The 14,609-nt window shown below is 37.4% G+C and overlaps 1 protein-coding gene across 9 annotated transcripts in view; it reads left to right on the top strand.

Annotated features, from left to right (window-relative positions):
• PLEKHA5 (pleckstrin homology domain containing A5) overlaps positions 1–14,609 on the top strand; it is a 259,545-nt gene that overhangs the window by 116,084 nt on the left and 128,852 nt on the right. The window contains exon 1 of one of the 9 annotated variants that reach the window (XM_019544476.1): positions 12,397–12,551. The exons of 5 other annotated variants lie outside the window; for them this stretch is intronic. In XM_019544476.1, the coding sequence (XP_019400021.1) occupies positions 12,532–12,551 (20 nt within the window). In that variant the 5' untranslated portion in view covers positions 12,397–12,531. Of the gene's footprint in view, positions 1–12,396; positions 12,552–14,609 lie in introns of those variants that run through there. 3 more of the 9 variants (XM_019544474.1, XM_019544472.1, XM_019544473.1) reach the window with 3 other exon arrangements.

Raw genomic sequence — 14,609 nt, 5'->3', positions numbered from 1 at the left:
CATAGTATCTCAGTGTCTCTCTATGGAATGCACTTATCCTTCCAACATCACTTTCAGGGAAGGGAAATATGGGGTGTTTTAGAAATGGTGTATGCCCAGTAGTCATCATAAATGCAGAGACAAATTAATACAGTGCTCATTCTTTTTTCCTTGGACATAAGTACACTGCTCTACTTGTTTAAAATATCTACTATTGACATAAAGGCACTTCAGGTGATGAGCAACAGAGCTGTATATGTGCACAGTATGGATGGGTCCAGGAAAGGAGTGAAAGGTGTGAGGCCACATTGGCTTTAGTTCACGAGCTCAGAGAGCTCACTGTGCCTGCACAGCTCCAGCAGGAACCTATGCCAACTAGTTGGTAAGCTTGTTGTGCATGCAGCAGTACAGCTGAAGGAGGTGTACCCACACCACTTAGCTTGTGTCCAGCTAAGCAGTCTGTAAAAACATACGTTTCATAAGTGTCAGAATACAAAAACAAGCCTCTTAAATATTCTTTTGAATTTCATGATTTATCCTGGGAAGTAGAAGCTCATATGCAAAACAAGTGTACTTTCTCAGATTGGCCTGATTTTGTCTATGTCTAAATATGCTCTTCTTGAGTTAATTTCAATTAAATAATTCCAGTAATATTTTGGAGACTTCTTGCTGTTTTAACTTGCTTAAGAAGCAGGTAAATATCAAGTAATGTATAATATAATAGTTTAAAGATGCTGTATAAAAACCTTTGCTGACCGTAGGAGTGGTTGAAAGTTGCAGCGTCAAGTAAAATACCAACAAGATCTTGATCTTTCCTGTTTCCTAGATACATTAAGTATAATGCATGATGTAGTAGTCATTAGTGAAGACTGTGAACTACTAAAATGGTAATTTCAAAAAAGTTGTTCAAAAACTTGATTTGTATTAGGAATCTTCCTTTTTTTTCCAGACAAACTTGACTTCATTAGCTAACACTTTGGAAGAAAGAAGTCCTTGTTAAAGATTTGGTGCAACTGTGACTTCAGTTGTTAATTGAAATCATAATATACTTCTTTGCAGAGACCCTGCAAGAAAAATGAGGAGGACAAAACTTGTTTCTGGAATAAAGCAACACTTTCAGAAAACCAAACTTACAGGGTCTTGGACTGTATTAAGAAGAGGGCAGACTCACAATTTATGAAAAATTCTGACAGGTTATTTACTTTTTTCCAAATTAGGAATTGTTAAACAAATAAGGATACATATTCCCAGACAAACTTACAATTTTGCTTGCTTTCTCACTTATGAGTTTGAATTAGCTGTTCCTATGATGCCAAGAACCCCACAGATCTCCTTTTTTGACAGTTCTATACTGGTACATTCTGTTCAACTGTTAGCAAATTATTTTGATCAGCAAATTGTTCTCCAGAACGTAGGCATCCTTATTTTTATTTGAGTCTTTGTACATGCAGATGATACCACATTTGCTCAAATATAAGATGACTCTGAATATACAATGAGTCTCCCAGTAATTGGTTTCTATGTATGGAAAATTTTATAACTTTTGTTATAATTTTCTAGGTATAAAATCTAATTATTGGAGGTTTGTTTTGAATTTGTCCCCTTCCCACTGCTACAGCAGGAAAAATAAATCTGGGGGGTCAGGTAGTCCCCTTCCCCTTTGTCCCCCCACTTCGCACCTTCTCAAGTCAAGTCAGTCCTGAGACCTGCTGAAACCATTGGGGAACCTTAGATGCTGTAACAGCCCTCCTAAGTTAATTGAGTTGCTTTGCATCTTAGGTGATTCTTCAGGCAGTGTGCCAGGTGGCACCCAGCTCCTCTACTGGTATGGATGTTCATTGGTTCACTGGGAGCTCATCTACCCTTTGACAGGTCTTGTTTTTAGTCCTGCTGGGTGTCCACACATACTCCTGACCCAGGCTAACCCAGGTGGGGGCACCAGTTGAGTTGCCATGAACCTGACTATGAATGGGCTGTACTGGTGTACATGATACCCGATAGCAGACCAAAAGAGGCCTGGCCTGACAAGGGCCCCACTGTCTACCCCCTGTAATTCCTTCCCCACCTCCATACTGTCAGACTCTGCTCCCCTTGAGCACATGGAAGTGAGGAGTAAACTTGAAAACACTAACCTTAAAATAAACATAATTTATCATATAGGCAAAATACTACAGATACCCAGAGTCTTAGTTCATCCAAAATTGATGCATTTTACCTTTCTTGCTTGGGGCCCTGTTTGGTGATATTTGCCAGACATTTAAGGCTGGTTAAAAAACAGGACTTATTGGAAATAGGACAGAAAGGTGCAGCTCAGCTATGGGAGTGAAGAGGAGGTCCAGATGTATTCAATGTAGTAGCTCACCATTGCATGAAAAAGTCAGCACTGAGGAGGATTGAGCACAATGGGTACTATCATGTAGCATATCTTATTCACATGGACTGCACTAACCTATCCTGATGGTAGGCTCCCATCAATTTTGTGGTAATGGGGGCTGCTCTCATTCTTTTCCCCTAGCTTCTTCTTGACTTTTGGCTAGAAGCAAGCAACACTAGGGGGTATATGAACCCTAAGGCTTCCACGTCTTGGGTTTGCATGTAGGATGCCACCCCAAAAAAAGGTCCCTATCAATAAGTTTGCCCTGTATGGGCAATGTGTTTTCTAGTCATACTCACTATTGGCTGCATTTAATCAACTTCATGGTTGGTTTTCATGACTAAGCATGCAGCTTTTGGCAGCAGTTTAATGATAGATAATGTATTAAATGAGGTTTCGTTGTGTGCAGTTATAAGGTCAGGGTCTCCCCATTTGCCCCCCCTCCCCCAGGTTAATTGGGGGTGGGGGGAGGGACATGCATCTCATCTTGTATTCAAGTAAATACTGTGATTTCATTTGGAATTTCATTATTGTGAAGTTGTTTTAAATATGTTGTGGATAATCAGGGATTTTTTTTTCCATTCTTGTAGGCAGACATGGTAGTCATGGCCATTGATTAGCTTGCCTAAGACCTTCCATTAGAAACTTCTGTCTTGAAGTTGCCTACAACTTTGAACTTTTCAGGGTGAAATATTCCTTGCTTTGCTGTCTGTCTCTTGCTTAATTTTATTTTTAAAGCTTCAGTGAAAATACTTAAGCCATTTCTCAATGACAGTGGAAGAAAAACAGTTTGCTCGTATTTAAAAAACCTTTTTAATTGTTAAATTGGAAACCTCTAACTTCACTATGGCTTGGAGCAGGAGCTCCGTAGCAGTGACTGTGGCTAGGAGCAGAAGATTAGTTCTGATGCCATAAAGATTATCCAGTTTTTGCCATATTACAAGCTTTTAAAAATCATCACTCAAACATGCTCAATAGTTAGTTGCAACCATACGGCTAAGATATCTGGGCATACCAGCTACGTTGGCATGCTGCTATGCTGAGTAGGTTCCCAGTCTTTAATGAATTACTTACAGAGTGGTGTTGTACTCCCCCATCTGCACTACAACAGCAGTATCAGTTATCCTCCAGCTTTTCTGGCCTTGAGGAAATTGAAAGCCACATTGGGAGCTGGAGAGATTAAATTCCTTCTTTCATTGTTTTTTTTTTATTCTGTATTGTATTTCTCAGCCCCCCATGTTGGAGGCAGAAAAGTACAAGTCCTCGATTTCTAATTAAAATAATTACGAAATAATGAACTTGACTTTTCTTAGAGCTAGAACGTAGTGGAACATTTAGCTTTGTTGTCTTCCAGAACTAATGTATCAAACCTATGTTCATAACCTTGCAATTTGAAACCTGTAGATCCCAGTCCTACCCATGTACTGAACCCAGGAGTTCTAATTCCAAACTTTCTGCTGTCTAGTCAGGTGGTTCTCAACCTTTTATAGACTGAAGGCATCCCTCAGAAAATGCCAGCTTGTAGTTTTCGCTTGCATTTTGACTACAGAAAAGAGAGAGAATATAGCAATTGTTCTGTTTCAGCTTACTTGAAAACTGTAACAGGGCAGGATATTTGTGACACTTCAAATAACAGTTCATAATGTCTAGTTTTGTCTTGTGAATTGTGTTTGCACACCTTATAGTTCTAACATTTGTGCATCACCCTTGAAAGGATGTGAAGGCATCCACCCCAGGGGGCTACAGTATTCTGGTTGAGAATCACTAGTCTAGTGCATAGTTGTATAAATATTTAACAAAAATGGTGTATCCGTCCTTAGTAGTTATTTGTTTGGAGGATAACAGTCTGCTACTGTCATTGATTGGTTTATCTCAGCTGTGAAAGATCCCCTGAGAATCCAGTGTAGGTTGTTGCATATGGCTTTATGTGGTAAAATATGTGTTAAATTTCTATTTAGAAAACCTAGGAAAGTTACATATGTACAGTACTTTAAAACAACATAAAATTGCAATACCAAACATTTAAAATGAGGAAATGCCTAAATTAGGATTGCCCAGGATACAATTACTTGTCCTGTCTGCCAGTTGGTCTTTAATCACATGCCCATGTCACCCAGATTGTTGCAATAACTCTACAGGCTTACTTTGCAACCTGTTATACCCTTTTGGGTGTAAAGGACTGGTATTAACCAGTGTCATGTAAAAAAAGAACAAGGATGTTTAGTCTTTTGTGAAATTGAAGCTTAAAGTACTGTTTAAGGCTATCTTATAGAAAACAGATACAGGTTCCCCTCTATGTTGTACATGCATTCCTGGAAAACGGCGCATAACTCAAATTCACATGAAGGGAACCCGCTTTACAATGTAACAAATAGGGATACATTCCAAGACTCATCCCCAGACCCATTTCTACCACTTTTACAAAACAATTTTGGTAGTTACCGACAGCAGACAGTACAGATGAGCACAGGATGGTGGTGAATGATACCATAATAGGGATGGCAACTACAGAAGCATGTGTTGCAGACAAGTGAGGAACACAGATCTACGTAGGTGACAATATTTTGGTGCGGGTCACTCCCACAAAGCAGCGGACTGCAGGCTTCTACCACACCCATCATGTAAGAGTGAATTTACCTCAGGTATAATGAATTTTTGGTATAAAAAGGGTCATCGCATAAGAGCGAATTCACACGTACAGAATGTGCATAAAGTGAAGGAAACCTGTACTGTATAAATGCTCATCAGCTTTTTAGTACTACTTTTTGCTGTTAAGAAATTTTGAACTGGCACTGTTGTTAGATGTTACTGTTGCTTTTCTCTGTTCTCCTAGTGCTAAATTTTGTGACATAGTATTAAACATACTGTTTACAGTTAAGCTTAATGGTTTTTAAATAGCTACTAGTTTTGCTTAGTTGAGCAGCTGTCAGATTCTTGGCCATAGAAGATTGAGCACAGTAATCTTCAGATTTTTAATTTTTGATGATAACCTTTTAGGCACGTTTCTTGATAATGAGCTAGTCAACACATGAAGTTAAATTCCGTATGGGAGATGTCACAAATCTAAACATGAAAAAATGTCTGAAATACACAAGATTTTAATTTTAGAAACCCTTTTAAATATGGGAAACCACTGATTTGGTTTTTGCGAAATACAGACACTAACCCAACAGAGAGAGAATGTAAAGATAGGAATTCTCTTGTGCTTAATGTGATACAGCCTACATAATCTGTTATGAGAAGTTTTAAATTCTCCTCTGATGCTGTTGCAAGGGATGTGACACAGAGTACCAGCCATAATGGACCTGTGTTATGCTTCATTAGATCCTTACCTAAATCCCAAAATTCACAAGGTAAGTGCTTGTGGACAGCTGATAATCAGTTCTTAAAAGTAACTTACATTGATGTTTCCAAGCTCACTGTTAAAGGCAGCCAACTTGCTTCTGGGTTTCTTAATGATAGTATACCAACTTAATCTTATCTTGCAATCATAGATGAGTTTCAAACTGTCTTTCAGTACAAAATTGACAGGGAAAAAATTATATATACTTCCAGCTTGGTATTATGATTTGTTTCACTTAAGTCTGGGTGCACAATGAACAGCCCCTGTGATTTTAAACTGGACTACTGCACTGAGGAAAGCTTTGCAGGATCAAGTCATCTTTTATAAGGAAATGGGATGTTCTCTGTTGAAAAAGCGTTTGACTCTAGTGATGCTTCATAACTATACTGTATAAGCAAATGATGTATGCTTGATGGCATTACATTATCTTCTTGTGGAGTATAGATTTCTTTTTGCCACTTGGGGGAGCAGAAGCCTGTGACAGAGTTCAGTGGACAGAATAGGCACTTCTGCCTCATGCGCAAAAGGACAGTCAGCTGCTAAGGTTTGGGAGATTATGGAGACCTGGTTATTGGTGCTTGCTTGAAACCTATTTTGCAGTGAATAACTCTTCAATAATCAATTAAGAGTTTTATGATTGCTTTTTGAAAGAAAACCATGTTTTGTATTTATGGTTCAATCTAAAAAAAAAAAAAAAAAAATCATGAAATGCTTTAGAAAGGGAAGGGAAGAATCCTGGTGGTTGGAATCTGAAGTTTGGACCTTAAACGAAATTATACCGTCTCCTGTGTAATAGTTGAAGTTAATATCCGGTTATCTTTATGTGACTACTGTCAGCACTGAGTTGACATGCAATTTTCCTGCCCTAAGTTGAACACAAGTGCAACAGCTTGTATAAAAAATAGATGATTAGTCATTGGTGTAACTGCAGAGATTTGAAAGCCCCCTCTAAATGCTTCTACTTACCTTGTCCCTATCCATCAGGAGTTTAAGCTAAAATGTACTGTGATTTTCACCAAAGGGTTTAGGAAACAAGGATACAATTTCATTTCTTGTTTTAATATTCCATTTTCTCTTATCCATTTTCTCCCTGTTTTCTCTCATTCTACTTTTGTCTAGAAGTTAACAGAATAGCTTTGTGCACAGCAACACATTAAATGAGAATAATCATTCAGTCCTTGCCCTGTCTGTTGAGATGACTGTCAGCAAGGATGCCAAAACAGCAAAGTTCTGCAGCCTACTAGCTGCTTCATGGGCAAAACAGATGTTTCAAGTATCAGTAAGGACTGAGCTTCTCCATTAGGAAAGCTTCCTTGTTCTGCCTGGGTACTCCACACAGACAAAGTTCCCATGTTGGTATTTTTAAAATTATTTTGGTTACAGCATTCAACTTATTTAAGCACCTTCATAGTCCATTGACTGCTTCTTCTTACGCAGTCATGAGTGCCGTACTGAGGAGGCTTGCCCATCAGCATATACTTTTATAGCGGTTTTTTCCCCATGTGCCTTCTTTTGTAACTGCTTTGCAAGAGCATCTCTATCATCTGCAACAGGACCAGTTGAGTCTACCACTTTCCAGACCAGGGAGTTTCACCTGGGTCTCCTTATTCTGGGCTTGAAGGGAAATCATTAAGACAGGCAGGGAACCACTTCAGAGAAACATTACAGCAGTTCCCCTGAAAAGAAGATCAGTACCCTGAGGTCTTATCCATGCAATAAGTGACATAAAGTTAACTAATGGCACAAGAGATAATTTAGCACTTAGTATAGATAAAGGCTTGTGTTAAACATACCAGCTGGCAGTGGATAAGCAAAGGCATTCATATGCAACTGTGTAACCTTATGGGGGCTTTCAGAAAAATCAATCTGGGTAAGATTCAGGTAGAAAGAAATGCAAATACACCCCACTTCCTAATCTTGTCCAGTAAGGATAAACTACACTCAGGAAATGTATATTGTTCATATTCAGCATATGAAGAATAGTGCAACAGAATTCCATTGTATTCATACACAAAATTTCTTCAAGGTGGAGCAGGGTATGATCAGCTCCACCATCTTCACCCATTGATAGATAGGATGCATCATCCCTTCATCAGACACTTAGATATTGAAAGTTCTGACCATGTACCCACTACATCGCCTGAAATAATTCTTTTAAAAAATGTATTAGATTATCTTTCTGTACAGGTAGTAGTAACCTGACTGCTTTAGTGTCGCAGGAAGAAGTCTCTATTGTTCCGTTGGCAGTGATCTATGTAGTCCTTTGCACATGGACAAAGAGACTTTTCCCAGTGGCCCCACCTGTGTTAGTTAAGTAGCATTGTTGTGTCATTAATTTTCCTATTCTTTTCTGTAAATCGGTCATGCAGTGCCGGTGAGAGAATTTGGTACAGCTTGAACAGACAGATGGCCCAAAAGGTACATGCACAAAACTATTCCATACGTTCTCATCATCTGTATGTTCTCTGTAGTGTGTAAGAGAGCATACAACTTTTTCTTAATATAGACAATTTTTTCCTAATGAAAACATGCTTGAAAAAGCCTTGTTCTGTAAACCCATTCTCTAATGGCCTGAGCAAGAATGAGGGCCATAGAACCTGCATAAGCCCATATAGAAATATGTAAAGTCGAGGCCTATATGACATATGCAGGCCGAGGCCTATTTTTGAGGGGGAAGAGGGAAGTGGATGCTATAGTAATGTAGCAGAATGTCGTGGTTAATAATTTTGTTTTTTTGTCCTGAGGAATGTATTCCCACCCTGATCCTGTGATGCTGATAAAATTATGTTGTTGGATATGTGAACCTCCTTAATAGAATAATTGATTTTCTCTTTACGTGAAAGCTGTCTCTCACTAATCATACCAGCCTCCTTAACTTGAGTTAATATCTTCAAAAGGGAAAAATAGAGATTGATTACCAGGCACTATGATGGTTGGGTTTTAGCTTTTAGTTATTAACTGTTGCACACATTTTCATAATAAAGAAATAGGTTCAAGTTGGTTTGATTTTGGATGCTAACTCTGGTGAATCAGGGAGCTACTGATAATATCCCTACTTAAAATAGTGATGTTTTAATAAAAGAGAAAAATGGGAGATAATAGAAAATTGTTTCAATTAAAATGGTATCATAAAAAAACTGCTCAAAGTCAGCACTCTGTTAGAGACATTATAATAACCTACCATTTCAGGGGAATGAATTAATCTAATAGATCTTTTCTTTTTCTAACTACTGATCCTATTTATCTTTGTGGCTGCAGGAAGAAGCCATTTGTGTATTGTCATCTTCCTCTGAAATTCGTGGTGGGCATCTCAAAGAGACTTGGGTTCCGGTTAACATAGCAAAACTATTTTAAAGGCCAGTTCTGTGCTTGTGAAGGATTAATTATGTTGAAAAGGGTCCTCAGACACTGACTACAACTAGAAAAATATCTTAATCACATTTCAACCAAAAGGTCCTTTCTACAAGAGCTTTCTAAGTAGGTCAAGGATGGTGGTGTGTAATATATGTGCAGTGTTGGCCTCTGATAAGTGAAAAAACCTGTGTATCTGTGGGTAGTACTTTATTATAAATATTCTTAATAGAAGATCTTTTTTCTTTCCGTTTTACAATTGGGTTCTTTGAAGAGTGTCTTTCTGTTTGAAGAAAGGTCTAAAATCTCTTGGAGGGTATTTTGATTGAAATGTTAGTAACTTTGTTGCCTTTGCAAAGGAAACGGTGTGAATCACTGCTTATTTGAAATATGTAAAGCATAGTTTTGGAATTGCTGAATTTCGTCCTTTGCATTCATAAGTATGGTAGAGGAATAAAATTATTTCAAAACAAGTCAGTACATAGGACTTAAAGAGACCTCTTAAGTTTTAGAGATTTGGAATCCCTGGCTATTACAAGTAATCACATCATCATTATAGGGCTTTCATAAACTGATCGTGCATTAGTTTTAAAACCTTCTGACTTCAAGGCTATAAGTGTTTTCATATATTAGATTGGTTTTGTGGTTACATTTGTCCTTGGTTAAATAAGTCGTTCTTAATCGGGATGTTGCAGAAATTTCAAATAGGTATCCATAGTGTCAGAAACATTCTCATGTCTTGTGTTGTTTCGGAGTTCTCTGCAATAGAAGAATTGTTCTTTTTTTTTTTTTTTTTTTTTCTTAAAAAAGAAACAGGTGAAAGCTAATACATGGTGTCTTTCAGGGGGTGCCTGGAGACTAATGGGAGTTCCTGAAGTTGAATGAGGTTGAGAATGACTGGTTTAAGTTATTCTCCTTCCCTGGCGCTTCTCTCTTCCAGTTCATTTACAGGGCTCTTGGGTCTCTTTTCAGGCTTCATTTTGCTAAGCTAACCAAGCCAGCCTATTTTAGGACATTGCTGTGCTGCAGTAGTGGCACATACCTGCTAGGATGTTCTTGAACATGGCTCACCCAGAGGCTGCTCAAACTGCTGCATTTTAGACATACCCCTGGTGTTCTCTCATGAAAGAGTCTGCTTGTTCCCCTTAAAACCTTTCTCTGTTTTTGTTCCAGTTTGAATTCATCTTTCTTGAATATAGTTGACCAGATCTGTATGCAAAATATTCCAGAGAGGTTTCACCAAAAACTTGTAAGAGGGCATTAGCATTTTCTTCCTTCCATTTAGAAAGGCCTTGACTTGTACATCTGAGGTTTGATTTTGCCACTTTCATAACCATATTATCTTGGTGTTTCAGTCATCTTATGCTGGACTTAATGCAGTGATTCTAAACCAGCATCATCCTGGGGTGCTTCAAGATCCTTTAATGGTGCCATGAAGCGTGAGTAGATAAGCAGATAAGTACAGGCTCAGGCTTCTCCCTGCATGGTCAATCCCTGACTGCCATTACCTGGTCCCTCTGCGAAGAGGTAAACTAAGCAGTTTAATATATACATTAATTTCTGAAATTGGATATAGTTTAATTCACAAAAGTTGTGGAAGGGTTTCCTTGAGTTCAAAAAGGTTGAGAACTATTGATATAATGTGCCTTGGTCTATATTTTGCATCATTTCCAACTGATGAGCTCCCATCTTAAAAGAAAATGCTTGTTAATCCTTCAGTGTTTGATCTTCTTTTGAACTATTACATTTAATTTGATTTGATTAAGCCCAGTCCTCTAAGTCACCCAGTTCTTCTTGTGTGATGGGCTGATTTTCTTCTGTATTGACAATGCATGCAAACCTTTCACCAAAATTTCATTAACAAGTTTGTACCTTTTTGTGCCATAGTTGTTAAAGAAAATATTAATTCAGGATAGTTCCCAAGTTGATCCTTGAGGATTCTACAACTAACCTCTTTCCCATCCTAAAAATTCCCTTTTCAGAACAACCTGTTATAGATTTCCCTTCAGTCAAGTCTTAATCTGCTTAATCATGTTTGTCTTAATCTCAAATTATCATTGCATCTATATTAGATATGCCATGTTTTTCTTGACTAGAAAATGTTATGTTATAAAAGATGTCAGATGTTGTATTTTATCCCACTTTCTATTTTCCTCCATGTCCTTAATTATTCTTTCCTTCAAAAACTTTTCTATACCGTTGTATATAATTATCATCAGATTAAGTCTTTAATTGCCCAGTATTATTTCTTCTCCTTCAGTCTCAACTATAAGTACTATGTGATATATACCTGGGAAGCTATTTACCCATATCACAACTCCCTGTAGTATTTATTTTATATGGTAGAGATCTCTCCATGTCAGACTCTAGCACTGCTAGTTTATAGCATAGCCCTAGCACTACCGGAGTAAAACATTATATACTGCACTTCACCAAAATAATTTTGAACTAAAACCATTGTTTTATCTGCTCAACAACTTATTTCTTGAGACTATCACATTATTAATGCACAATGGTAATCTAGTGCTTATCCATCTTTCCCATAACAGCACCTGCCCACAAAATCTCTATTCAAATAATGACTATTATTCCACCCAGTTTTTATTATCTCCATAGTATCTATTAATATGTCTTGAATAACTGTACATACTCCATTTTTTTTGCTTAGGCTGTTTGCCATAATGCACTTATATTATAGTTTTTTTTCTCATTGATCTCTCCTACCAGGATAGCTACAGTCCTTTCATTAGCTGTACAGTTTAACTGACTGTTGTTCTCTTTGATACTTCCTCCTTGCTGCTTGTCTTTGTACTCTCTGATCTTCTTCATTGCTGTATTGTAGTTGAACTGATTTTCATATGCATTAGAACTACATATATGGAGCTCTCTTCCCCATGTCTTGGTTTGAAAGCTCTTATCTGTTGCACCAGGCTTATCCCAGAAGGTTAATACCAAAGGTACTTAGCTGGAGTCCATCTATCAAGAGGACTCTTGCTTCTAAGTGTTTTATGACGAGTTCAAGTGGCATGCAGGAACCTAGTCTTGTAATCCGAAAGTAAATAAGAAGAACATGTTATTGAAGTAGCATAATCAGCCTGTATTTTTTTTCAAGTGATGTGACATTGTTATTTAGCTTCAGCAAGTTTTAATGTTTAAAACCTGCTGTCTTGACTTCTGTTGTTGTTGAAAATTGCTTTTATTCCTTGATGCATTTTGTTTCATAATGCTTATTTGTAAAGATTTCTTATTGGAGAGAATGGAGTTAGTCATTTGGAGCTGCAGTAACATCTTAGGAGCAGTGTGACATCATTCTGGTATCAGTTTTCTAGCAAAGCTAGGAGCCCTGACAGCTGGGTTGCTTTTTCTCTGTGTCAGAACTATACCGTGCTCATCGGGGAGCAGCTTCAAAGACAAAAGGGTTGCGTCTCACATCTTTCCGACTGTTCTTTTTGTTGTTGTTTGCATGTCAAGCCTTTGGTAAAGAATGCATTTCCCCGAAGACTGGTGAGTAACTCTTATGCTTTGGTATATATTGTAACAATTATTGACTGTAAGTAAAAGGATTTTTCTGGCTTTCCTGGAAAAATCACATCTGCTCCAAATATAGTATGTATATCAAGTGAATGCAAAGTGCTGTAGAGGATGTATAATCCACATTAGAATTTAAAAGCAGAGATGGTAAATTTATAATTGGAATAAAAACTAGCCTTTGTGATTTAAGATCATGTTCAGTAAAAGTACCTAGCTTAAAGGTTTTGTACTGAAACACGCTAACTTCAGTATCGAGCTGGTGACTGAGGAGCTAGGAGAAGAAACTTGCATAGAAAATGATTTTAATGACAGGGACAAATTAACTTGTATTGGAAAGCTTCAATCCTAAGCTTTCTAGTTTGTGATTTTAATGTTTTCGCAGATTTGAATTATATCGTATATAATGGCATAGCATTGCTTAGTGGCATAGTTCAGTGTGAGGATTTTAAGCATTTTTGATTAACGTGCAGCAATGGGAATACCCTCAAATAGGTAACTTGTATGAATTTGTTTTAGCAAAGGCAATGTTAGTAGCTGACTATTACAGACATTATTTGTATTGAATTGGGAGGGTATATCACAAATATGAGCAACTGAAGGAGAAAAACTGAACCATTTTCACTGAAACTGTGTAAATGGAGCCTATAAAGATTTAAGTCTTTTACTCTGAGCTGTAAATCTTGTCAGAGTATTCTGCCTGTTGTATCACAAACTCTTCATGTCTGTAGTTTTTCAGGCATTTTATACCTGAGGCACAGCTAATGAATTTGCTTCACACACACTCATTTTTTTTTTCTTGTTAGAAAGGCAGTGCAAGATACCTCTCTTTCTTGTTTGATTACCGTAACCAGACAAAAACCGTTGAAGGCAAGGTTTTAATCACAGCCTGCAGTCCACGCTTTAACACTCTGAAAATCCTTGGTTAGCTTGCCAAAATCAAGGGTGAAGATTAATTATTTAAAAACCTATAAAGTATTAATTCTTTGCTAAGATGAAGAAATTCTTTTGACACATCTATAAATACCTAAACAGGCACATTTTATGAAGATGAATACATTTATACTTGTCTCGTCCAGTGTTCTGGATTTCTTAAGAATAACGTTCATCTTGATAGATGTTAGTTACTGATTTTCAGCAAAAATCAAAGTTAAGAATTGACTATGGGTAGTCAAAATCAGACCTTTATGTAGATGGTGAATGTACTAGTCTTAATTGTCAAACTGGCACTGGCTGTTCTGTGAATGCATCAGTGACTGGGTTTTTTAATGATACAATGTTTGATGATGTTAATACTCTGAAAGTTTCTAGAGTTAGATGAGTGTTCCAGCTGCGTATCTTACCCCATAATACCTCTTTTTGCTTTTAAAAATGGTAATGCATTGGATTCTTTTAATACTGATTGGGTTCATCTCATTAAACCCTGTAAAGTAATGATCTCTGAGGAGCATTAATGTATGAAAGGTGCTACTTATATCTTACAGAAGATGAAAGATAGATTTTTGTTTTTGTACAAGTGAAATATAGTATTGGCCTAAGGTAACTGTTGTGATTTTTATTACATGGTAGAAAATAGCTTCAATTAATGAACAAATATGAGGTTACCTATAGGATAAATGAAGACAAAAACAGCAGTGATCCTACTGCCATGGTAGCTGGAAATTGGGACACTATAAGTCTGATCTCCTGTTGGCATTTTGCATGAGTGTCAAATCTGCTGTTTTTCCTGGAAGAAAACATACAGGTATTCTTAAAACAGAAGGCAGGGGAGGCTGGTACCTTATAGATTACCTATTTAAACTGCCCTGCCTTCTGTCTGACAAGGTATTCTTAAATTAGTTAAGGCAACTTGCTGTGATGGCTTCCTGCAAAAGAGAAGTGAGTGAAATGAGAATATGCTTTCTAAAACCATTCCTATTACATGTAGGATTGGTCTTATCACAAAGATGCAAGTTTTGAAAAGGGTTGCATTAGCCAGCTAACTGAGTCCCATGATCTTCACTTTATTTCTGAGTCTACCGCAGAATGGATGGT

The sequence above is a fragment of the Crocodylus porosus genome, unplaced genomic scaffold (assembly GCF_001723895.1).
Source record: "Crocodylus porosus isolate Cpor-Errol unplaced genomic scaffold, CroPor_comp1, whole genome shotgun sequence".
NCBI lineage: Eukaryota > Metazoa > Chordata > Crocodylia > Crocodylidae > Crocodylus > Crocodylus porosus.
Note: the sequence above shows the minus strand (reverse complement) of the source record. Positions and strands in the feature narration are given on the sequence as shown.